Source organism: Lagenorhynchus albirostris, chromosome 3 (genome assembly GCF_949774975.1).
Source record: "Lagenorhynchus albirostris chromosome 3, mLagAlb1.1, whole genome shotgun sequence".
NCBI classification, from domain to species: Eukaryota; Metazoa; Chordata; class Mammalia; order Artiodactyla; family Delphinidae; genus Lagenorhynchus; species Lagenorhynchus albirostris.
In genome coordinates this window covers 90,898,931-90,924,943 of record NC_083097.1, presented here as the reverse complement: position 1 = coordinate 90,924,943, position 26,013 = coordinate 90,898,931, and the positions used below count along the sequence as shown (strand labels likewise).

General features: G+C 36.6%; 1 protein-coding gene across 1 annotated transcript in view; it reads right to left on the bottom strand.

Moving 5' to 3' along the window:
- CAMK4 (calcium/calmodulin dependent protein kinase IV) overlaps positions 1–26,013 on the bottom strand; it is a 217,151-nt gene that overhangs the window by 18,584 nt on the left and 172,554 nt on the right. The window contains exons 7-8 of the mRNA XM_060146187.1: positions 9,380–9,470; positions 7,277–7,351 (exon numbers count right to left, since the gene is read on the bottom strand). Of these exons, the coding sequence (XP_060002170.1) occupies positions 7,277–7,351; positions 9,380–9,470 (166 nt within the window). The remainder of the gene's footprint in view (positions 1–7,276; positions 7,352–9,379; positions 9,471–26,013) is intronic.

Sequence of the window (26,013 nt, the reverse complement as noted above, 5' to 3'; positions counted from 1 at the left end):
TCTATCCCCAGTCCCACTTTTCCCTTTACCTGGCACTTGTTCATTTGGATCAGGCACTGCTAGCACGCCGGGGACAATCCTATGATGGCTTGGGGACTTAGCATATCTCAGGGAAAACGAAGGGCTGTGCTCAGGAAGGGGAGCTGCATCTGGGACCAACCTGCTTACCGTTCTTTGCTTTCTTCCTCGAGCCTTCCCTACTCCCTTCCTATTGTCAACAAGCCCCATGGGAACCCTAGTGTACACACACCAGCCTGTCAAGGGGAAACTTATACACAGTGCAGATGACATTTTACTATATGTTTATTTCTTCTAGTGTTTTTTTTTTTTAACTTCATTGCAAAAAGGAAGGCATCATTGTGGGTTTTTAATTAGCTCTCAGGCGAGATAATCCCCTACTTGATTAGGTTATCAATGTAATTGGGTACTCACTAGTTCACCTTAACTATTTAGTGTTCTAGAAAAGAACGAAAACATGAAACTATCCTGAAAGCTTGTATTTTAGACTATTAAATTTACTTCTTTTATCTCACTTAAATTTTCCAATATTTTTAAGGTAATGTGTGTGCATGTAGATAGAAATCTCTTCTGACTGTAGACTGTTGAAAATTGTAATTTTCGTAGAGTGAATGTAATAGGTTATTTCTTTAGAACATAGCATGTGGTAACAAGGAAGGATTATCCCTATAATAATGAGACCTGGCAAATGCCAAGAGGAAATAAATTCTTAACAGCTTCTGGACCCTGAAAATAGAATTTGGATAAACAGACAAGTAGGAGTGTAAAATATGAACACATATAGTTTAATTAACTAAGCCTATAAATAAATTAGATACTTGGTATTAGACAGAAACATTCTTTTATCTAACAACTTCCACACTGGTTTCTTTTCTACTCTAACAGCTTGTATTTCTTTTCTGTGATGGGCATGGGTAGGTCTGAACACCCACAGAATTCAAGCCTCAAATATCTGAACCAGTTAAGATATTTTGGAAGTAATATTGCATAGTTATATTGTAGCACATTTATCAGGAGCCATGGCCCAATGGATTTTTTTTTCTTGAGACCTGTTTCTTTTCCCAACAACAAGATTTTGAGAACTTCTTCAGTGTTGACCCCCTCATGGACTATGTTAGAGCACTAGTCATTGATTCCATTTATCTGGATCACAAATTTTAGTTTTCTGGCCTGCAGTTTAGTTTTGACTCAGCAGATTTCCCAGGAGATAATGAGTATTTGCTTAAACACACAGCATCTGTGATATTTTTTCTTTTGAGATTCACTTATAGGAGAACTCTCTGTTATTAATAGCCTGGTGCAAAGGTTCTGTAAGTGAGACTGATTGGGTAACTTTCCTTTTTTAATTTCCTGACAAATGACAGATGGTATAACATAGATACCCACTCTCTCCAAAGATGTAATTGAAAAAACCCTTCTATTCAAAAAACTAGACGCAGCGTACGTACATAAGGATAATTGACCTAGGATGTAATCGTCCTTACATCAAGCAAGGAAACAAGGTCAGCCTTCCCCTCTCTGTCACTGTTCCAAGTTAAATGTAAAGTCTCTGTGTAAAGTAATGCTTTCCATAGCACGACAGTGATTCTCGCCAGTTTTGCTCTTGCGTTTCATTTCCAGATCATTCTATAAATGAACAGTTCCCGCCTCACCTAAATATTCTCAGAAGGTTACATGGCAAACTGATGACAGTACTTCTATGTGGTGAAGGGAGAAAGGGCTAGAATTGAGGTTGATCCTCAAAGAGGGCTTCAGCCTTGTCTATAAATGGTCTAATTGTTTATAAGACAGATGAATATAAATATTACTATATTACATTAAAAAAAAATTCAAAACCCTGCATCTTTCCTCCGCTCTAGATCACCTATTTCCTGTGCCCTGGTGTTACTGGGACTTCTGTTTTTCCCTAACTCAGCTTTTTCAATGCTTTCAGTGTATCCTTAAAGTCCTGCCCCCTCCTTTGCTCCCACTTGGAGGTAATATTCTAGTGTATTTCCTGTGGACCAAGAGTATGTATGAATATATGTCTCTTTATATATATTATTATTATTTTTAAAGTTTATTTATTTATTTTTTGGTTGTGCTGGGTCTTCGGTGCTGCGCGCGGGCTTTCTCTAGTTGCATTGTTGCAGTACGTGAGCTTCTCATTGCGGTGGCTTCTTTTGCTTTGGAGCACAGGCTCTAGGTGCACGGGCTTCAGTAGTTGTGGCATGCAGTCTCAGTAGTTGTGGCACAGGGGTTTAGTTGCTCCATGGCACATGGGATCTTCCCGGACCAGGGCTTGAAACTGTGTCCCCTGCACTGGCAGGCAGATTCCTAACCACTGCACCAACAGGGAAGTCCTCCCTCTTTATATATATTATGAACTTTACTTTTTAAATTAAATACATTGAACTTTATTGTTTTTGATTTCTAAGCCTGCCTCAGCCTATATAATAGTAATTCCACACATACATTTACCACTTTAGAGTCCACAAAGCACTTATATTTTCTCTCTCAATCTCCACCCCTGCCCCAGCTTCCTTGCTGCTTTCTCCTCCTTTCTGTATAATATAGCAAATTACTACTTCCTGATGAGTCTCTACCTATAGCAGAGTGGAAGGATTATCTTGATCTTGTTCACCCACTCAATTCCCTTTTTCCCCATTACACAGCCTCAAGGGTGATATGGATATCTGCAGGGAAAAAAATAGCAAATGGAAAATAAGCCTCCATTATGAGATGGCGTTATCTGTAAGATGGGCCTGTCTTATAAGATGGCAAAGACAAGCATCTGAAATAGTATTTTTACAATAATTTTTTTTTTTTTTTTTTTTTTGCGGTACGCGGGCCTCTCACTGTTGTGGCCTCTCCCGTTGCAGAGCACAGGCTCCGGACGCACAGACTCAGCAGCCATGGCTCACGGGCCCAGCCACTCCGCGGCATGTGCGATCTTCCCGGACCGGGGCACGAACCCGTGTCCCCTGCATCGGCAGGCAGACTCTCAACCACTGTGCCACCAGGGAAGCCCTACAATAACTTTATATTAAAAAAATAAACGATTGGATTTAGGAGTAGATTGAATACATTATTCACTGAGAAGCTGTTTATGGAGTGACAGGAAAGAGCATTTACAATAGCTTTCTAATTTGTCTTCTTTTGATCTCTTTTCTCTCTCAAATCCATCTGTCATAATGTCATTATCAAGGTATTTATAAAATACAGGTTTGATTTAAAAATATAATTGCCCTGATTAAGAACCTTTGCTGGATCACTATTATCTACCAGAGCAAGTCTGAATTCCTTAGCCTAATGTACAGATTCTTTTAAAATTTGGTCCATCCTACTTTTCCAAGTCCATCTGTATTCTCTGTACCAAAGACTCTATGTTCCAGTCATGCAAAGTGACAAAGTAACTAACAGTCCCTGAACTTTTCAGATGCTACCACTCCTCTGATTTTTCTCTTCCTGTGCTTGCTGACAAACAATGCCTTGTGGCCACCTCTTCACTTGTTGAACTCCTACCAATCCTTTAGTACCCCTCCTCTGTAAAGGCCCATCTAAGAAGGATTAATTGTTCCCTCCCCTCTAAATGCTTGAGCCTTTGGCTCAGATAAATATATAACTTATTACAACAAATTTTGATTTATGTGTACAGGTCTTTCTTCTTTTATAGCCTATGAAATCCTTAAAGGGCAAGATCATACTGTGTTCACTCTTATAATCTCAGTGACTAACATGGAGTCTATTAGACATTCAATGTTCATTTTGTCAGTGAATGAATCATTCATTCATAGAATGGCCATTCTGTACTGCTGCAAGAAAGATTTGCTCTTATCACTATTATTATTATTTATTTATTTATTTATATTTTGGCTGCACGTGGGATCTTCGTTGCGGCATGCGGGCTTCTCTCTAGTTGCGGCGTGCAGGTTTTCTCTCTCTAGTTATGGCGCGTGGGCTCCAGAGCGCATGGGCTCTGTAGTTTGTGGTACGCAGGCTCTCTAGTTGAGGTGCATGGGCTCAGTAGTTGTGGCGCGCGGGCTTAGTTGCCCCTCGGCATGTGGGATCTTACTTCCCCAACCAGGGATCGAACCCGCATCCTCTGCATGGGAAGGTGGATTCTTTACCACCGGACCGTTGGGGAAGTCCCTCTTATCACTATTATTAAAGCCACTGAAAGAACTGCTATCTCTTAGTCACGGCAGGGACCCTGAGAGATCACTAGGGTAAGTTCTCCCTGATCCTTCAATTTCAGGGCTGCTCAAGTCTCAGAGAATTTCTCCAACCTACCTACCTCCCTGGAATACTTATCGTTCAGTATTAGATAATGATTACTAAATTGTCCACCAGCTTTATTCTTGTGGGAAATCCTTAATTTGTTGTCTCATTCTTTTCTCAATCCTCTTTCAATGCTTCTGTCAATTGGTCAGCAATTAGTGGTCACAAACAGGCAACCCCATTTGGCACATAGTACTAAATTCAAGGTTCTTATTTTTCTCCATATTGTTGGCAGGATCTGGAGGCAGGAAAGAAATTCAGGATGAGGACAAATAAGGACATATGAATTAGAGAAAGGAAAAGTTCACAAGGCATCATTAGAAGGGAAGGGTGATAGGCTGTCCGCTAACAGTTCTAAGGAAAATGAAAAAGAGCATGCCTATAGGGAACATACTGCAATGGTTTCCACATTAAAAAAATATTTATTTACTTATTAATTTATTTGGCTGCATCAGGTCTTAGTGGCAGCATGCGGGCTTCTTTCTAGTTGTGGGGCGTGGGCTCTAGAGCATGTGGGCTTAGCTGCCCTGCAGCTTGTGGGATCTTAGTTCCCAGACCAGGGATCGAACGCACGTCCCCTGCATTGGAAGGCGGATTCTCAACCACTGGACTACCAGGGAAGTCCTCACATTTTTTTCTGAGAATGAAAATCTTACTCATAAGCCTGTGGTAGAGATAGTGAGTCGTCTAATGCAATATTCATTCTTTGTAATAGAACCCTGAATTCATTTGGGACAGCAGCACGTGCAGCCAAGGGACATATTGCCAGTTTCCCTGGCAGTGTGGAGGCTATAACTAAGTACTGGCTAATAAGATATAAGTGGAAGTGACATGTGGGGCTTCAGCAAGCCTGTTTAACAGTGAAAATGTGCACTCTTTTTTAGAGTTGTTTCCTTCTGGTTGTGTAGAATGCAGATATAATGACTGATTTCAAGCAGCCATTTTGGACTGTGAGGAAACATACTCAGGAATGCGAGAGTAAGACAGGAAAAGTCTGAATCCCTGACACTGAGATCCACCACACCTGCAGAGCCATAGCTGTGGAACCCATCAGGATTGCCTATCTCTAGACCTCTAGCATCAGAGAAATTAACTTCTGTCTTGTTTAAGCCATAGTTATTTTTAGTTTTCTGAATTTACTCCTAATTGATAAATTACTCCTGTCCTCAAGGATCTTAAGATCCAGAAGAAGAATATTTGGCACAATGTAAAGATTTAACAGAAAGATAGGTACACAATTCTGTGCAGTTACTGGATTTATGAACAATTCAGCTGCAAGAAAGTAATCTAAAATATTATTATTTTAGACCAGGGAAACTAGCTAGTTAAAATCAAAATTATAAAATGTTTATGTGAACATGGAAACATGGAGACTGGTGTGGAAGAATGAATGAGGCTGTTAATATTGATTACACATGTTTGGATTTTCACTTCTTACAATGACCAAGTAATACTTTTGAGGCTTCAAAAATTAAAATAGAGAATATTTTAAACTAAAAGCAATAAATGATAAATATTTCTATGAGGGAAAACTATACTGATTTATCTATGTTGCTTTTTTGAATAGGGAATTCTATAAATCTGTTTTCAGGACATTGTATACCAGGATTCTCATCCCTGATCCACTAATAACTAGATGTGGAATATTGCGGAAGTCATACTCTTTTGACCTTAGTAAAATGAGAATGTTAGTAAATGAATATTAAAGTTTCTTTCAGCACTAAAATTCTGTGAATTTAATCATACATTTGCTTCAGTGACTATCTTACTGCACCTCTCCAGTCTGATTTCTATGAATTCAAAAGTTGTTACAATGAGTTAGTAATGTAGTTCTTATGTGCCTATTTCTGAGGTGGGGTGACTAACAAATATAAATGCCATAGAAGAATAAGACAGATAACTCCAAATACCACCCTTCTCCTGTGTCTCCATAGAGGCCTTTCCATATGCATAACCTGGTATTTCCTAAGATGCGATACTTTTTTGGTTTCATGTCTGTTCCCCTATAGACTGTGAATCCCTGGGGATGGGGGTGGAGGCAAGAAATGCATCTTCCTGGTGCCAAGCACTGGCCTGAAATACAGCAGGTGATTTTGCTGAAGAGATGAGCGAGTGAAGGAAGATTTGTGTAAAAAGACGATGATCCTAAGAGAAAATGATAGCTAATCTTATGACTGGTAAGTTGAAGTCTTGTCTCTTTTCTTTGTAATCCAGATTTTAATTAATTTGTGACATATTCATTAGTCAGAAAAACTTTAGAAATTCTTGATAATTTTTGCAAGCTTTATTGGCTTTTAGGTTGTTGCCAGATTAATATAGCTGTCAAGGAAAGAAGGGCGAGCTTCATGCTGGCTTGGATCAAATGCTATTGTTCTGTCTCTGGATTATGAACTGTACTCAGGGTACCTTCAGCCCATTCTGGGAGACTGGGCAAGAGGATGGGAGGACTGTCCCAAAGCTCATCTCTGGGGGACTCTGGCAGTGAAACCCCACCTAAAGCCGTTGTCCTAGTGAGGCTAGACCAGTGCCATCCATGAGAACTACGGGCTACCCCTCTCTTACTGTAGTCTTATACACCATCGGAATTAATGATATATGCTCTCCTCACACACCTTCCTGAGTAAAAGCAAATAAGTAAAGTAACAAAGGGCTCATGGCTTTAATCCCAACCACAATGCTGTTTCCCTGCCCTTTTCCCCGGTGACTGTCTTTCTATTCCTGAGTGGGTCCAAGAGTAGCTACTACCTAAAAGCAGGTACAGAACACCCAGTCCTTCCTTCTGAGGGCCCCTCTCCCCCCTGCTGTCTTAACAGGGGTGCCCTGAAATCAACATCATTGAACCCCTCATGCAGAACAACAGGTGGTCTGAATGTCATTTATATATGCCTTCCTCATGGAGACTTACATCAAATTGTGTTTCAAACAGAGATATTAAGAGTTAAAAAAGATCAGATCATTGAATACAATAAAAGTAAAATATCAGTATTAAAGAACATACCGCAGTACCCTGGGGTTCCACATACTGTCTTCATGAGCACTTGATGTTCCACGATTTTAGAGAGCCCAAAATCAGCTGAGATAAGAAAAAAATTTAATGAAGTGAGTCGTTTCTCAGCTTTTATATGATGACAGATTACTTTTTTGTTATTCAAAGTAAAACTTATTTATTTGTTTGTATTTGACGTTGGGGTGGATATAGATAGGGGCCAGTAACCTGGGACAGTAAACTAAAAAAAACTAAAATTAATTCATGCCTTGCTTTAAATTGGAAAAAAAATACCCCATGACTCCCAAATACATGTTATGCTCTTCTCTATAATTACTAGCTTTCAGTAAATAAGCTATTTCTTCTTGAAATAATAGTTGTGACAGATATATTTTGTCTAATATTAATTCTGAGATTTGAAACTAACTCTAAAGGACAGTATAGAATTATTGATATAATTCAGAACTTTTAATCCACTGGAAGAAATCAAAATAAAAAATTAGACTTTTGTAAATGTCAGTAAAATGAACAGAAATATCAAAGGTTTATTCTGCTTCAAAATAAGTAATTTTGTTCTCTAGTATATTTGATGGATAAGAATTTACTCTTTTATGAGGAACATGTAACTTTGTGCAAAAATTCTTATTTATTTCTCAGAATGGTACCTAGATAAAACATTAACAAAAGTTGCTACCATTATGGTCTATTTGCTGGGCTACATCCTTCTCACCCAGGAAACATAAGGAAACAGTTCAAGGCCATTCTTCAAGAGAGGCAGGTACAGAATTGATGCCATTTTAGACTTCAAAGATAAACCCACATTTCCATGGAGGTGCTGCTGATCCTTATCAGAAAAAGCAGCAGGAAGTCCTTCAGAAAGAAAGGCTCTCCTGTCTAAATTAGTATCTATCCATCCATTTAAAGAAATTTCTTGAAGGATAAAATCTTTGAAAGTGATGTTAAAGGAAATGGAAGCCTCCCTGCTGCCCACTGCCTTTCAGGAATGATTATGAGAACAAGCTGGCTGCCCAGCATGACTTCAGTATTTTTTCTTTAGGTTCTTGCATTCATAAAGCACATTATGTTGTCTGAGCTCTTCCATGATATGTACAACTTAATTTTCAAAAGTGTTAACATTTATAAATGCAGTGAACTCATCAGATTAGCATTATAAAAGACAGCGCCAAAAAAGCAATGCCCTTTAGAGGATTTAGTACAGATTCTACTAAGGAGATTTCACCTAAAATAAATTTTATAATTATTTTTGCAAACAAAGATTTGCTCTGTAAGGGACATGGAAAGTAAAATTTAATACACGTTTTTCTAAAATGATGATTTAATGATCTCTTTGGGTAGATCAGAACTTCCCAAACCATCTTTGTAGTTCTTCAGAGTGCTTACTGGGGGAAAAAAACCAAACCAAGGTTTCCAGAGTCAAATAAGGTTTGGAAAAAGCCTCACAGACACTAATTTAGATGTCACTCTACACATTAGCACTTTTAACTTTCTCAAAAGTCCTGCAGAAATAAAAATCTTGTTTAACTGTAAGTTGGCATTTCTTAACTTACTTGACCAAACTTAGCACCTCCACAAACCATTCCAAAGGGAGCGGGGAATGGGTCACTCAACTGAGGACCAGTGTTCTGTGGAGTGTACTTTGGGAAATACAAATCTCAATTTATCTCTGTTCATATAAACAAATGATTCAGAGCCCAAATTCACTGATATGTACTAAGCATTTTGTGTCAAAGTTCTTCATTACCTAAAATTAAGCTCCAACTAACTTGTGCAATAAGAAGTGTCATGTAATCTGTGATTTTCTACTATATAAACTTATCTACAAAATACAAGGTCCCCTCCTGAAGTCCCTGTCATTTCCAAGAGCTGTGATTCCTTTGTGTGTCCAGCAATGAAGCACCACCTTCTATGCACTAATTCAGGTAAATATTCCAGGAAAGAGCACAGACTTCCAAAACAATGCATTATTCCTTTACAGACACCAATATTTGAGGAAATTGAATGGAGGCAAAACTGGACAGAGCAATATTTACAAATTCCGTGGAATAAATTTCTTTTGCTTTGGGAAAAGGGATCATAAGACATCAGGAGACATACCAATTTTGAGTGGTGCATCTGGGGCTGGAGTTGCATAGAGAAGGTTCTCTGGTTTGAGATCACGATGGACAATCCCATTTTCATGTAGGTACTAAATAGGGAAAATAATTAAGTAACATTCATATAATTATATTTATGGTTCCAACATTTAATCTTTCCAGAATTATAATAATTTTTTACTAAGTTATGTGATTCAACAGCACACATACTATGATTTAAAAATAAACACCATAAGGGAAAATATGTTTTAAACTATATGTCATTTGAGAATAGCTTATACATATTTTCCTAAAAGTGAAATGCAATTTAAATTGTATAGAACCAACTGCCAGAAATAAAATATTTACTTCTCAGAGAATATTGGTTGCAGTTCTCATATGCATATTACCATATCAGCTCAAATTGGCTAATTATTATTATTATTATTATTATTATATTTTTTTTTTTTGCGTACATGGGCCTCTCACTGTTGTGGCCTCTCCCGTTGCGGAGCACAGGCTCCAGACGCGCAGGCTCAGCGGCCATGGCTCACGGGCCCAGCCACTCCACGGCATGTGGGATCTTCCCGGACCAGGGCATGAACCCGTGTCCCCTGCATCGGCAGGCGGACTCTCAACCACTGCGCTGCCAGGGAAGCCCTTGGCTAATTATTATTATAATAAAGTCAAGGTGCTCTGTGTTGAAATTTGTCTGATTTATTATCTGAAAAGCATATGTATGTGTCATCTTAGAAGTTCACAACCATAGCAAAGATTTCTTAATTATCATTTGAACAGACATTTAGATGTGAGTAATTATTATAGAGAACTACCCTTAATATGAAAAATATTGTTTAATGACAATGAATGCTCTCATAGACTCTTCTGAGGATTAGTATATCCAGCTATCAGTATAGAGTATTATACTTGAGATTATCTTAAAAATTACCTCTAACAACTCCATTCATTTTATTACATTTTAAATTATTTTGTAAATCATGTGTAATTAAACATGTAACATACTCTCATTGTGAATGTTAAAAGTTCTACCTGACCCTGCTTCTCTTCCAGGGGAAGCCTCAGGTCCTCTCCAAAAGCAATCATTCATCAGTTTGAAATGGTCTGAACTTTTTTCTATGCATTTACAAATATGAGTATATGTATACAAAGAAATATCCCTGATTTTTCCATTTTCTTACATCAATGTATCATTAATAAAAGTTTTTATACTGATCTTTTTTTCACTTAACATGTCTTTGAAATCTTTCCCACATGTCACCACAGCTTATTTTATTTAATCCTTGCATCCAGTTTTTGTTTGATGTCCATCACTTTTTATTTTGCTATTCCCATTTTGATGGATATTCAAGTTTTTAAAAATTACAAATAATGCATTAATAAACCGTCAGTACTTGGATATTTGAGTACTTTTGCTGGTGTTTCTCTAGGACAGATACCTGAAAGCAGGTCTGGTGGGGTTAAAAGCTATATAGACTTTTAATTTTAATATATACTGCAAAATCACTTTCCTAAAAGACTCCATCAGTATTTACTCACATAAACATTGTAAGTGTATATGTTTTCCTAATATCTTTACAAAATTTATATTTTTAACTTTTGCTGAGCTGGAGTATAAAAATTATACCTTAAGTTTTGTTTAATTTGTCTTTCTCTGTTTACTGGTATAGTCTAGCTTCTTTTCATACCTTTACTGGTTTTCCTTTTCATAAAATGCCCATTCAAATCCTTTGCCTATCTTTCTGTTGGGTTAAGAGAAAAAGCTGCCAGGGTGCTGTAGTTTTTCTCCATTCCAATCTCATAGGGGAAGGGAGGAAGTCCTTCTTTCTTTCTACTCAAGCCAAGTAAGAGGGGATAAACAGCTTCAAGGTCACTTGACATGTGTCACTTAGTGATCTGGGGAAATAGGGACTGATACCTGGCTCACTCATGAAAAACTGGAAAATGGTTGGAGCAGGTGATTGAGGAGAGAGGGTCTCAGTGAGATTCAGCTGCCCTCAAATAATAGCTGGACAAAGAAGCACATTTCTCATGGGCCCAGTGTGGACTGTGCAGAAGGGAATCAGACACTAGTCTCCCAGAAGAGGTCCCTTTGCTGGAGTGTTTCCTGCTGGGATGATGCCACCTCATCTCAGCATCACAGCAAGCAGAACATGAGGGAGGTGAGAGTAGGCAGCTGAAGGGCCACTCAGATCACCTGGAGTGAGAGAACTGTCCTGCAATGAGTCTCTGTAGAGCTATCAATGGTGTCTCATAGGGAAAGAACAACAGGCATTTGTAACCTGCCACACCCATAGATCACTGGTGCCAGCCCAGAACTGTGCCCATCTGGTAAGACCAAGTCTTAACCCTCCATCTCCTAACCCACTCACTCTTCATCATCGCCTTCACATCCCAACCCTGGAAGGACCACAATCAGCATCTAGCTTGTTGAAAAAGAGCAAGAAAAAAAGAAGAAACTAACAAGAATTCCTATCCCCTATGTTTATAAATTACAGATCCCAAGGTGGGGAAGGGAAGAAGTTTAAAACTGGATGAGTCTTAAATTTTGGTCTTGTCATGAAAAGATGCTCAACATTGCTAATTATTAGAGAAATGCAAATCAAAACTACAATGAGGTGCCACCTCACACCAGTCAGAATGGCCATCATTAAAAAGTCTACAAATAACAAATGCTGGAGAGAGTGTGGAGAGAAGGGAACCCTCCTACACTGTTGGTGGGAATGTTAAGTTGGTACAGCCTCTATGGAAAATAGTATGAAGGTTCCTCAAAAAACTAAAAATAGAATTACCATATGATCCGCAATCTATTCCTGGGCATATATCTGGACAAAACTATAATTCAAAAAGATACATGTACCCCTATGTTCATAGCAGTACTATTCACAATAGCCAAGGCATGGAGATAGCCTAAAGGTCCATCGACAGAGGAATGGATAAAGAAGATATGGTACATATATACAATGGAATACTACTCAGCCATAAAAAAGAACGAAATAATGCCATCTGCAGCAACGTGGATGCTACTAGAGATTATCATACTAAGTGAAGTAATTCAGAAAGAGAAAGACAAATACCATATGATATCACTTATATGTAGAATCTAAAATATGACACAAGTGAACTTATCTGTGAAACAGGAACAGACTCACAGACATAGAGAACAGACTTGTAGTTGCCAAGGCAGGGGTCGGGGAGAGATGGACTGGGAATTTGGGGTTAGCAAATGCAAACTATTACATATAGAATGGATAAACAACAAGATCCTACTGTATAGTGCAGGGAACTATATTCAATATCCTGAGATAAACAATAATGGAAAAGAATATAAAAAAGAATGTATATATGTATAACTGAATCACTTTGCTGGACAGCAGAAACACAACATTGTAAATCAACTATACTTTAATAAAAAAAGTAAAAAATAAAATTTTGGTCTTTTCCTTACCCAAGAGGGACAAGAAAAACTATGGGCATGGCCTGAAATTTTATTCATTGAGGAGAAGAATGGATTCACAGGGTTAATGTGTCAGGACAACAGTGAGAAAAACATAAAGTTGCTTTTGTTCATGTCTTACCAGGTCTAGCTCCCTCTTTATACTAGATCATTATCAGGTAGATAATAATACCATTCATGTCCTAAGCACTTACTATATTCCAAGCACTATTATAAACACCTTAGATCTCTTAGTTTATTTAATCTTAGCAGCAGCTCTGTGATGTAAATCATATAATTCTTGTTCTAGAAGTGAGAAAATTGAGGCATAGAGAGGCTAAGAGATCTGTACAATGTCACAACTAGAGATTGTGGTGTCAAGATTCAGACCTGGGCATCTGGCAGCAGAGTCCATACCTTTGCCCATGTCATGATTCCCAAGCAGGTGCTCAAGAAATACTTATTTCTTGATTTTGTAGGGTGGGGATGAGAGGAAAATAAAAACGAAGAAGAGGGGAGAATAATGGAAGAGAGGGAAGGTAATAAGAGAGTGGGAGGAGATACGAGAGAATGACAGAGGACCCCACTCAGCCTCGAATGATACCGTGGAAAAAACCACCATATGCCTAAGGAGGAAGATACTATATCTTGTATATGCAGCGTTTGAAAGGCAAAGATGTGAGTATCTCATATAATAGCTTTGGAGCATACCTAAGAATTGCATAGTTTGGGATCAATAGAAAATATTGATTTTCCTCCCTAATCTAACCCAATTTAGAAGCTCCACTGCTTTGGGAAGAAAATGACACTGAAAATAGCAACACAATAACAACAGCAAATGAGATGACTGACAAGTGTTGGTTTAGCAAGTACTAATTATGTTAAGATTCTCATTAAATGTTGTTCTGGCTTTCTTAAACAGAAATGGTGGTCATGTGTTCTAAGTCCAAATCTAAAGAAAGCAAGACAAAACAAACAAAAACAAAACACCATTTGGCACTCCATAAAGGAGAACTAGACCAGATAACAGAAGAAAAGTTTCAGAGAAAATAATAGATTACTAAAAGTCATAATATAATCATGTGCACATATGGGAGGAGGCATTTAAGTGTATTTTATTGGCAAAATGGCAATTTTATTTTTGCTTAGACCCACTGATTGCCTTTCATCAATAGTTAGTATTTTTGACTTTTACGTTTTCTCAAGTCAGGAAGCCAGGAAGAAGGAAAACATGGAGTATATGATTTTTTGTCTTCCCCAAGGAGATACAATCATTAGAAGCAGCAACACTTCCAGAGCACCAATTCTCAAACTTTTTGGTCTCAGGACTTCTAGAAAGTTAAAAAAAATATATTAAGAACCTCAAAGAGCTCTTGTTTATGTGAGTTATGCCTAACATTTAGTTACTGTGTAAGTAGTTAAAACTGAGAAATTTAGAAATCACTTATTTATTTAAAAATAGAACAATAAACTCATGATGTTAACATATACATTTTAAAACATAAATAACTATTTTCTAAGACAAAAAATTAGAGAGTACTATGCCATTGTTTTAAAGTTTTACAAATTTCTTTAATGTCTGGTTTAATGGAAAACAGCTGGATTCTCATATCTGCTGCATTCTCTATTGTAAAATCACATATCATGTAGACTCTGGAAAATTCCACGATACTTTGATAAGTAAGGAGAAATGCTTTCATATTATGATGAAATAGTTTTGACCTCACAGACCCTGAAAGGGGTCTCAGGGACCCTCCAGGAATCCCTAAAATATACTTTGAAAACTTGTCTTACAGCATCTGAAGACATAAAAAGAGTAGTTTTTAAGAGCTGAATAATAGGCACACTTCCCCTTATTTTCAAAATAGGTTTTAAATAAAATACATAATCTCATCAAATGCTAATCTTATTTTGACACGTTGAGATCACTGCACATGGAGAAGTGAAGAAGAAAATGATATTAAGGGGAAAAATGCTCCTCAAAATTGGGTACTCATAGGAAAATGTGTAAAGACATTTTATATCATATGAATGATATAGAACTGATTAAGGAATATCTAATCACAGAGAAATAGACCTTATCAAAGTATTGTCATTTTAGCTACAGATTATGGGGATTCAACATAAGTAGACAAAAGGATTAGAAATACTAAGAAATGAGATTATTGGATATTCTAGAATAAACCAAGTGTTAAAAGTAATCTTAATTAAAGTAAATTGAGGACAAGCAAGGAAACAGGTTGAAAACCTAAACATCAGTTTGGGAAAAGATCTATAAAATCTTCTATATGAATCCAACAATTTAATAGGGAGAAATAATAAATAAATAATAAATCTGACAACAATTGTAGCAGCTAATTACTAAAGGTTATCTTGACTAATGGTAACCTTTAATAAAGAATTTGGAAGAGCAAACAACCAGGTGTGTATGAATTTAATTAAAACTTTGTGGAATAAAAAGAAGGAGAAGGAGGAGGAAAAGAAAGCGTCAGAGGCAGAGAAGCACAACTAATTTACTGGCTCAATTTTTGCAAAGTGCATTCTCTTTTTAGGAAAAAAAAGCATTAAATGACAAGTAGAATGCTATCTGCAGACTAATCAAGATAGGAAACAAATACTTTTTAAGGATTTTATAATAATAAATTTAACGTTTTGGTGCCAAAGGCATATCTTTGCCGAGTTCTGTTTCAATATTATGCTCTTGGTTTTGATCAAGGGTTAATATAAGCAATAAAGCATAATAAGGTTTTGTGGTATTGTTTTTGAAATGGTTATTAAGGAAAAACATTATGAGAGCTGCTTTGGGGCAATTTACCCCAAGTATACCATTTATTGCCTGTGCGACCTTAAACAATTTGCCCACCCTCTAAATCTCAGTTTTCTCATCTGCAAGGTCCACTTTGCAGGCTGTAGTGAGAATCGGAGATGGGGCATGGAAGCCCTTAGCATGTAGTAGATATTCTACTTTATAAACAGTAGTTATTAGGACTCTACCATTGTTGTTTCACATCTCTTACAGAATAAATTACATTTAGAAATCCTTTGAGATTTGGAAAACTTGCTCTTTTCTGAAGTATCAAAGGATACTTTGATCAGAAAATACTTGCTTTTTATTTCATCACATTTTCTTCTTTTGTCTTGGCTGCCAAAAAACTCAGTGAGAAAAAGGTTTCAATGACAATAACTAGCCTAATTTGGATTATTTACTTTTCCCTCTCCCTGCTTTTTTAAAAATTCTTTTTTCCACTTTAATAGCTTTATTTTGTATGCATTTTTCATTTAATTTGCCACAACTTCTCTTCCCAAGAAGATGCAATATAAAGTACAGAGAGATAGGGTGTGTTAGTCTTCCCCTTCGAAACAGGTCTAAGTAAAACAAAGACTGAAATTGCTATATATATGTTCATAGTTTATGGTAAGAATGTTTAGAAGTTAGAAAAGGAACAAAGTTTGTGTCAATTAGGATTTGAAACATTCTTACTATGTTTTTCCCAATTGTAAAACAAAGAATTTCTGTGATATACAGTATCTGTCATTGATAAAGAGCTGCATTTCAAAGCCTGTTGTTTTGCTTGTGCTCCATTCTCCTGGATCTTTGGTGGTTCTTCAGGAGCTATCCCTGGATGCAGCTTTGGATCCTATCCCATGGCCCCTCCCTACTCAGAGGCATTGCCCCATCAGTACTGCCTTTTTCCCACCTCTCTCCTGCTGTTCCCTCTTTCATCATAGAAATATCACCAGACTAGGCCAGCCCTCCTCATCCTCAGTACTCGACTATAATGTCAATCCTCAGGGAGGTTGTACCTGCCCTTCCAAATTAACATGTTCTCTTATATGCACACTCATATGTCCTCTCATTGATGCTTCCTATTTTTCTTTATAGCATATCTGTTTCTTTGCAAGCTTTATGTTAAGGATGTCTCCCTCACTAGACTGAAAACTCCATGAAGACAAGGACATTTTTACCTGGTTCCTCAGGTACTGAGTTTCCTCTACAATGCCTTCACTAAACATGCACTCAATAAATACTTTTGAATGATCAATAAATACATTTTCCTATAGACATGTATGTTATTCTACTTTTTAGTCACTAACTTGTAGTTACATATTCAAGAATGATGGTAATCTGCACCTTTTATTCATTTGCCATTATTAATGTCAGAAGTTTAAATTCTTGTGCTTACACTGTAGTGATTCCACAGCAACATTGCTCCGATACATTTAGCTGAAGTAAGGCTCAGCGTTTATATGTTTGTGAAACATATACCATACTTACTGGATAATAATACTTAAGTCACCTCAGAGGTGCTCAGTGAGTATCAGTTAGATAGATAAGATTTGCAGCATCACTTTGAGAAAAGCCAAAATCCAATAAGAATATTTTAACTGTAAGAGCATGCAAAAAGGGGCTTCCCTGGTGGCACAGTGGTTAAGAATCTGCCTGCCAATGCAGGGGACACGGGTTTGAGCCCTGGTCTGGGAAGATCCCACATGCCGCGGAGCAACGAAGCCCGTGCGCCACAACTACTGAGCCTGAGCTCTAGAACCCGCGAGCCACAACTACTGAAGCCCGTGCACCCAGAGCCCATGCTCCGCAACAAGGGACGCCACCGCAATGAGAAGCCTGCGCACCACAACGAAGAGTAGCCCCCGCTCCATGCAACTAAAGAAAGCCCACGAGCAGCAACGCAACGCAGACCAAAAAAAAAAAAAAAAAATCAGGCAAAAGGGTTTCATCTATAAAATGACATTTTGAATAATTACATTATTTTCTTCTTCTGTAGTAGCATTAAGTTGATAGTTATGGCTGAATTAATTTCTTCACATCCTTTGAAGTTGATCTGAATACTCAATACAACATAAGCGTCAGGGGAGTTTGGGGAAAGACACTTGAAAATTCACCTGTTAGTTTTCTCTTCAGTTTCCTTCATGTCTAAAACATTTATAAATTGTATGGGGTATTGTAATAAAATGGAACTGAGTTGTCCAGCCATAATAACTCATTAGCAAAGAGTGACCAAGCCAAAAGGCCTCTGTTTGTAAATGAAAGAGCCGCACTGGACTCCAGTAGTGAGCCTGAAGAGGACGGGGCCCGCTGCTGTCCCTGCAGTAAGGTTCCTACGTGAGCACCATTATTTAGATTATGGGTGTGGCTTGAAGTGTCTGGATAAAGCAAAGCTTTGCTGGAAAATGCTTGCTGGAGTGGCAATGTCATGGGGAAAGAGAGTAGGATGTTTTACAGAGAGGATAATTATGCATGTCACTGGGTAGGGAAACCTGTGGTGTCAGTTTAGAGTAGTTGATAGGTGAAGAGGTCAGGAAGAACAGTCAGACTTTAATTCTTGTTTCTGATTTTGGTACAAGTCTCCTGGTGTACAAAGTCAGAGTGGGAACATGGGTGCTTGCAACAGGCTGGAAATTCATTTTTCTATTTATATATGTGTATGTCATAAAAGTCTATTAAGTATGTATTTCTAAGAATGGTCTATTTACTATTGGTATCATTTTACCTATACTATTTTCCTTAGATTCAATCCATGGGTACAAAGGGACTAACAGGTGGAGCACAGAGGGTTCAGGGCAGTGAAGATGCTCTGTATGGTGCTATAATAATGGATATGTGTCATTATACATTTGCCTAAACCTATAGAATGTAGAACACTGAGAGTGAACTGCAATGTAAACTATGGACTTTGAGTGATTATGATGTGTCAATTTAGGTTCATCAGTTGTAACAAATGTACGATTCTGGTGGGGGATGTTGGTAACGGGGAGGCTGTGCATCTGTGGGGGTAGGGAGCATATGGGAATTCTCTGTACTTTCACCTCAGTTTTGCTGTGAACCTAAACCTGCTCTAAAAAATAAAATCTTTTTTAAAAAAGTACTTCAAGTTTTGTTGATTGTTTTAGATTTTCTAAATAGACAATCATGTCATCTATGAACAAAGATGGTTTCTTCCTTGCTTTCCAACCTACATATGTTTTATTTCCACTTCTTGTCTTATTGCATTAGCTAGAACTTTCAGTGCAATGCTGAGTCGGGACATCTTTGACTTGTCCCTAATCTTAGAGGGAAAGCTTTGAGTTTCTCACCATTAAGCATGATGTTATCTGTGAGTTTTCTGTAGATATCCTTTATCAAGTTGAAGAACTTCCCTTCTATTCCTAGTTTTCGGGGAGTTTTTATCAAGAATGGGTATTGGATTTTGTCAAATTTTTTTTCTGCACCTGTTAATATGATTTAGCCTGTTGATGTAATGGAGTACATTAATTGATTTTCAAATGTTGAATCAGGCTTGCATACCTAGAATAAATCCCACTTTTTCTTGGTGTATAATTCTTTTTATACATTGTTAGATTTAATTTGCTAATATTTTGTTGAGGATTTTTGCATCTACATTCATAAGAGACATTGGTTTGCAGTTTTCTTTTCTTGTAGTGTCTGTCTGGTTTTGGTGTTAGGGTAATGTGGGCCTCATAGAATGAGTTAGGAAGTATTTCCTTTGATTCTATCCTCTGAAAGATATTGTAGAGAATTGGTAAAAATTTCTTCCTTAAATGTTAGGTAGAATTTACCAGTGAGCCCAAATGGGCATGGTGCTTTCTCTTTTGGAAGGTTACTAATTATTTATCCAATTTCTTTAATAGATATGGGTCCATTCAGATTGTTTACTTCTTGCTTGAGTTTTGGCAAATTGTGTCTTTCAAGGAATTGGTCCTTTTCGTCTAGGTTATCAACTTTGCTGGCATAGTATTTTTTAGTATCCTTTTAATGTTGATGGCTCTGTGGTGATGTCCCGACTTTCACTTCTGATATTAGTAATTTGTGTCCCCAGTCTCTTATTATTTTTTTTAGTTATCCTGGCTAGAGGCTATTGATTTCATTACTCTTTTCAAAGAACCAGTTTTTGGTTTCATTGATTTTTTTTTCTACTGATTTCCTCTTTTCAATTTCATTGATTTCTGCTCTAATTCTTATTTCTTCTTTTTACTCTAAATTAGAATACATAAAAGTAATTTGTTATGGATTTTCAAGTACTTCATATATGAATATAAGATTTTTTTTGGTAATTTCAGTAATTCAGGGTTTACAAATACAAAAAGTTTTCTCATTCCATTAAACACCACATTCTTTAAATTGCTGGTATTGTCAATTCAGGTTAAATGACATTGTATTTATTTAATGTTTTTAATTGTTAAATGACATTTCTTTAGAATTCACATGATGAGGCTCAGTGTTAAAATTCCTGAAGTGATATTAAGGTAGAAATCTAATATCAAAACCAAAATCAAATCAATGCATCTCCAGAACATTTTTTTTTTTTAGATTCCATATATATGTGTTAGCATACAGTATTTGTTTTTCTCTTTCTGACTTACTTCACTCTGTATGACAGACTCTAGGTCCATCCACCTCACTACAAATAACTCAATTTCGTTTCTTTTTATGGCTGAGTAATATTCCATTGTATATATGTGCCACATCTTCTTTATCCATTCATCTGTTGATAGACACTTAGGTTGCTTCCATATCCTGGCTATTGTGAATAGAGCTGCAATGAACATTGTGGTACATGACTCTTTGAATTATGGTTTTCTCAGGGTGTATCAATACACTGCATCTCAAAACCAAAATCAAATCAATGCATCTCAATTTCCATTCCATGAAAATTCCATGTGAATATAAATGTGGTTTCTGGTACTCATGGAGAATAAGATTTTAATCATATGCAAATATAATAAGCTATTTAATAAACTCTACAATGCAAAAAGAATCATATTTGTACTGTGTTGGTTATATTGTCATAACAAACCAAGCTAATTCCTTTTAGCCTACCCATCATTCCCGATATTTAAGAAAAGTTGGATGAATGAATGAAGAAAGTTCTGAATTCAGCCAAGCTGAGCTCTCTTAGTCTATCTATTGTTTGACTTAACTTTGAGGAAAACAAGGATTATCTACAAAATGTCAAAGGAGGAGCAGGTAGATGCTTTCATTTTGAAAACATAGGGCACTGCTATTTGAGAGTCAGCCTCATCATCAGCATGCCTGGTAAGACCAGTCTGAATAATCAGCCCATGAGTGCTGCACTAATATTTATGACCCCCTAAAACTTGTATTAAAGGGCAACTACTTGTGAAGAAATACAATAATTACATGGACACTGAATTTGGTTACGACGAATTTAAGTCTCCTCTCCAATTTCTTACTATTGACTCACATCAAGGGATGTTCAACTTTTGATACTACCATCATTCTGGATATAGACAAAGTGACAGAGCTGATTGCACGTGGAAGAGTTACATCTGTGGAGCTATCACTATTCCCACCTACTCTTGTCCAAAAAAGAATGAAATATGCATTTGCACATATTCCTAATTTGTTTGAGACAGACTTAATTTTTTAATTAAGCATGTAAAGTGCTTCTCTCTTATTATCTCAAATAAGCAGTTTTCAAGAACTGAATCCAAGAGTAAGAAAGCAAAGGCAAACATAAACAGGCACACCTGCTGCAATGCACCTGTGTCTTTTAAAAAGGTGTGACTCCCCCCCCACCCCCGCTATGTGATCTTTAAAAGAGATGTATCTCACTTGTCACATTTGAGTGTTAGCCCTTGAACTCCTTCCGTGCTTAGGCCTCTCTGTCTGCTCATCTGTGTCTCTGGCTTTGGGCCCAACATCGTCTATAACATAATATGGTAGAAGAAGGCAGATGGCAGAGGAATTAAGAGCATAAACTCTGAAGTCAAGTTTTATTTTGTGTTCTAATCTTGATTCTGCCACAAACCAGCTATGTGATCTTAAAAAAGTTACCTAACCTTTCTGAATCTCAGTTTCCTTATCTGTGAAATTAATGTAAAGAGACTGATAGCCTTTGAAGATTATGTGAAATAATTTACATAAAGCTTTTAGCAAAAGCTTGGTCCACAATAAGTGCTTGATAACACATGGTAGTGATGGCTGGTACTATTACTATTGAGATAGTTATTATTAGGTCTTAGTCACATGTGTTCAACTGTATATTCCTCTCAAGATTCTTTCTTCTTTCAGTTTTCTAGCAGAGTAGAGCATAAGCATTTAGTTCCTTCACTAAATGGCCCATTATATATAAATAGAAGGTATGATCGATGTGAATCAGTGTTAACAAGGCTCTTCCTCAGTGAAATTCCACTAACAATAAGGTGGCATTTCTGGAATTCTGCAGGATCGAGAGCCATTAAGACTTGAGTGTGGCTAAGCTTCTGTAACAATAATTTCACAGGCAAAAGTCAGGATGGTAATTTAAAAGTTAGATACTGGGGTTCTAGATAGGTTCCAACATTCAACGGAACATTTCAAAGAATAAATCACACAGATAGTCAGAACCTATGGCACATTCAACATATTATTCAAAGAAATCTAAGTGTTTTAAGGTTAAATTTTGAGAAGTAGAATCCAAGAGTAGAATGCAAAGTGTATGTGTGAGAAATTTTGTTTTTCAACATGGATTTTCCTCTATATCTATCATCATTTGAAGTGCTACAAAATTAGATATCTTTTCCAAAACACAGATAAATACGCTATGTATATTTATTTAGATTTTAAAAGACATTATATTCCATGAAATGTGCTCTCCTGTAGAGTTGGGTTAGCATTATCGTTTTTGAAAGTAATGTGATTTAAGTGTCTTGAATTATTAAATGTGTTTGAAGTCCTATTATCTTTTAAAAATCAGATGATCTTGAAGTTATTTTTGTTTTACAATAAGTGCTACTGGCAAAGTTGCTTTTCATAAGAGTTTTATGGGCAAATAAATATCTATGAATCAATAAATTAATCAATAAGAAAAAAATAAAAAGTAAAAGTGAAGGATACGAGGCCAGTTCTAAAATATTCCCCGCCCTCAAAATGCTGGTATCCTAAACAAGTTTTTGTAAATAACTGGATTCAAGTCAATGAATATATATTGTACCTGTTTGTGCCATGAATACAAAGGCATATGTGGGGTGTGGGGAAAGGTGGTAAAGGGCAGAGGAAAAGGATGACAGACACAGATAAATAAGTCATTATTCCTGCCTATTCCAGGAGACAGGACCATGTACAGCTAACCATAATACAGTGTGGTTAGTGCTGTATTACAGTGGTAGAAAACGCCATGAGAGTGCAGGGAAGAAAGTAGATTTGTTAAAATTCTAAATTTATATCTCTCAGGAAGAGAAAAGCACAGAAAATTATCAAAAGCCTACAAGACTGCTTAACTTAATGGACTTCTGTACAGATTGAAACTTAAAAGACCCAGAATCCCAAAGGCCAATAAGGAAGACTTGCACATTGCCTGGCAATGTGGTCAAGCCTAGACTGGGAGTTTTAACAGCTTTGGTTCCACTGTTTGAACAGCCTCTCAAAGCTTGTTTGTGCACAACTGTAAAATGGGGGAAATGCTATTGCTGCTTTCCGAATAGGAAAAGAGCTGTGAAAACTGACACGTACCTGCTTAAGTAATTGAACTTCAAGGATAAAGAAGGGATTCATAGACCTCTAAGTAGAAAAAAGCAGATCATCTCTAAGAAGGGAAGTATCAAGTTGATGTCAGATTTCTGCAAGACAGCTTTCAGTGCCAGGAGATTACAGACGAATGGGTACAGACTGCTGAGGTTAGGACCAAGTGTCCCACAAGTGTTACAAAATGTCCTGCAAATTTAAAGTGACCATAAAAGTCATGAAAGAACTTGGGGAATATATTGTTGCTATACCCTTCTGGGAACAGAAAAAACAAACAAACCCAAAGCAAAATAAATAAACAAAAAACCCTCAGCTACTTGAATAAATCCAGCCAATTAAGAAATAAAGAGAAAAAACTGTGGTAAAGGGCTGGTAATGGGCATCAAGTCCATTTAAAGGTAGAACCCAAACAAGTAAGATGCAGATTATAAATGATGTAAACCTTACGAGTTTAAAACCGAGATATGACAAGAGAGAATTTGAAGGTGGACGTCAATGGAAGGAAGTGAATGTATATTAATTTCCTTATTTTTCCCAATGGAGACAAAATATATAGTGCCTAAGTTTAATAAAATAGAGGTTGAACGATATTGTTTAAAGTTATAAAAGGAACCACCAGAGAACTAAAAATATAAATGTACACACAAGTTCACTAAAATAAACGATAATAATATTTCCATGTAAAGAGCTATCAAACAAACAAATGCGGATTAAACTAACAAAGACGGATCAATAGTAAGTGTGGGTTAAAGAGCTATTAAACTAACAAAAGGACAAGAACAAAACAAAATGACCGCAAAAGTATTGTAAGAGTAATTACATGAGATTTTAAGTATATATAGAGAAAGAAAGAAAGAGAGGGAGAGAAAACATGATAGGACTTCCTAAGAAAGATATAAAAAATATAAAATCTTAGAACTGATGGAAAAAAACCTTACAAATTTGATCCCCTACAATAAAATTATGCAAGACAACATAAACAAAGCAAAACTAGGAGAAAACATTTACTCTACTATCCATCTGTCTATATGATATGGATTATACATAAAGATATATATAAGATTATACATATATGATCAAGATTAATATTTGAATATATAGAGAGCTCCTACATACCAAGAGAAAACACATAAAAACACATATAAATCACCGAAAAACAGAGCAAAGAATAGAGAAAAGAATATAATGATGAGGATTGGTCAGATGCACATGCTGTTAAAGAGGAAGATTCCAACTATTAGCAATATTGTAGATTGGTAAAGCCTTGAAATTTACCACATCCATGAAAGAATGTAAAATGAATATATTAATTGTCTAATAGAAGCCACTTCTTGGAATGTATCTTATGGAAATATCTTCACTTGTGCATAATATGCCTCAAGGATATTTATTACTATATTATGTATAATTTTTAAAATTGGAAAAAAGTTTAATAACCATGTAGGAACTGGATAAATTACAGAGCTCACAGTATGAAAAACCACATAGCAACTAAAAGAATGAAAAAGATCCATATGTATTAAAATATTGTAGACAGAATTATGGTCCCAAAGAAGACTTCATTCTCCAATTCTGGGACTGTGAACATGCCAGGTAACATGGCAAAGAGACTTTGCATATGTAGTTAGGATTACGAATTACTGTTTAAAATACAGAGATTATCCTGGATTATCCAGATGGGCCCAATGTAACTGTATGAGCCTTTAAAAGCAGAAGAGGAAGACAGAAGAGTCAGTGAAATAGATTCAAAGCATCAGAAGGATTTGATGTGCCATTGCAGATGAGAAGATGGAGAAGGCCAAGTATCAAGGCAACTACAAGGAACTGAATTCCTCCAAGGAACTGAATGAGCTTGGAAGCGGATTTTTCTCCAGAGCCTCCAGAGAGAAGTGCAGCCCTCATGATGCCTTAATTTTGGAATTGTGAGAATCTAGTCATGCCATGCCTAACTTTTGACCTACAAAATTGTAAGATAATATATAGTGTTATTTTAAGTGTTCAAGTTTGTGGTAATTTGTGATGCAGCAATAGAAAACTAATACATAAATGGAAAAAATTTCCAAGGCATATTGTTAAGCAAAAAAATAGGTTAGAGAGAAACATAAAAAAAAAAATGTATGTAAGTATATTGCTTTTTTTTGTACCAAGATGCCACACATAGCCTCAGCCACATGCCATCATTCCTCCTTTTTGATCACTGATCTGTGTTTCAGCTTCTTTTTTAAGATATGGCAAGTAGTTTTGAAAACCTCTGAAAATACTTGTGGTTAATACTCTGAAGTAGCAGAATTGATTTCCTAACATATGAAAAAAAAAAAAAACCTCCAGGAGAGAATAATAGAAGAGCATGAGAACACAAATTAAGTGCTACACATTAAAAAACAAACCAAAATACTTGTCAGTGAATGAGTCTTTGAAAGGCCTGAAAACCAATGACATTCAAGTTTATCCTTGAATGTTGAACTTTGGATTCCTAATTTACTTTCCCATAGAATCCACATTTCGAGTTGATTAGAGCGAATACATTATGTTAGAAAACGAATGCATCACACCTTGATTGGTAAGAGTAGGTTGGTCTGGGTGTAATAGGCAGAATTCTATGAATGATCCCTATGTGAACTTAGCTCTTATATTAAATGCTCTCCCTTCTGAGTGTGGGTGGAATCTACGAATAGATAAGGCAGCACTCCTAGGATTATATTAATTTACATGACAATAA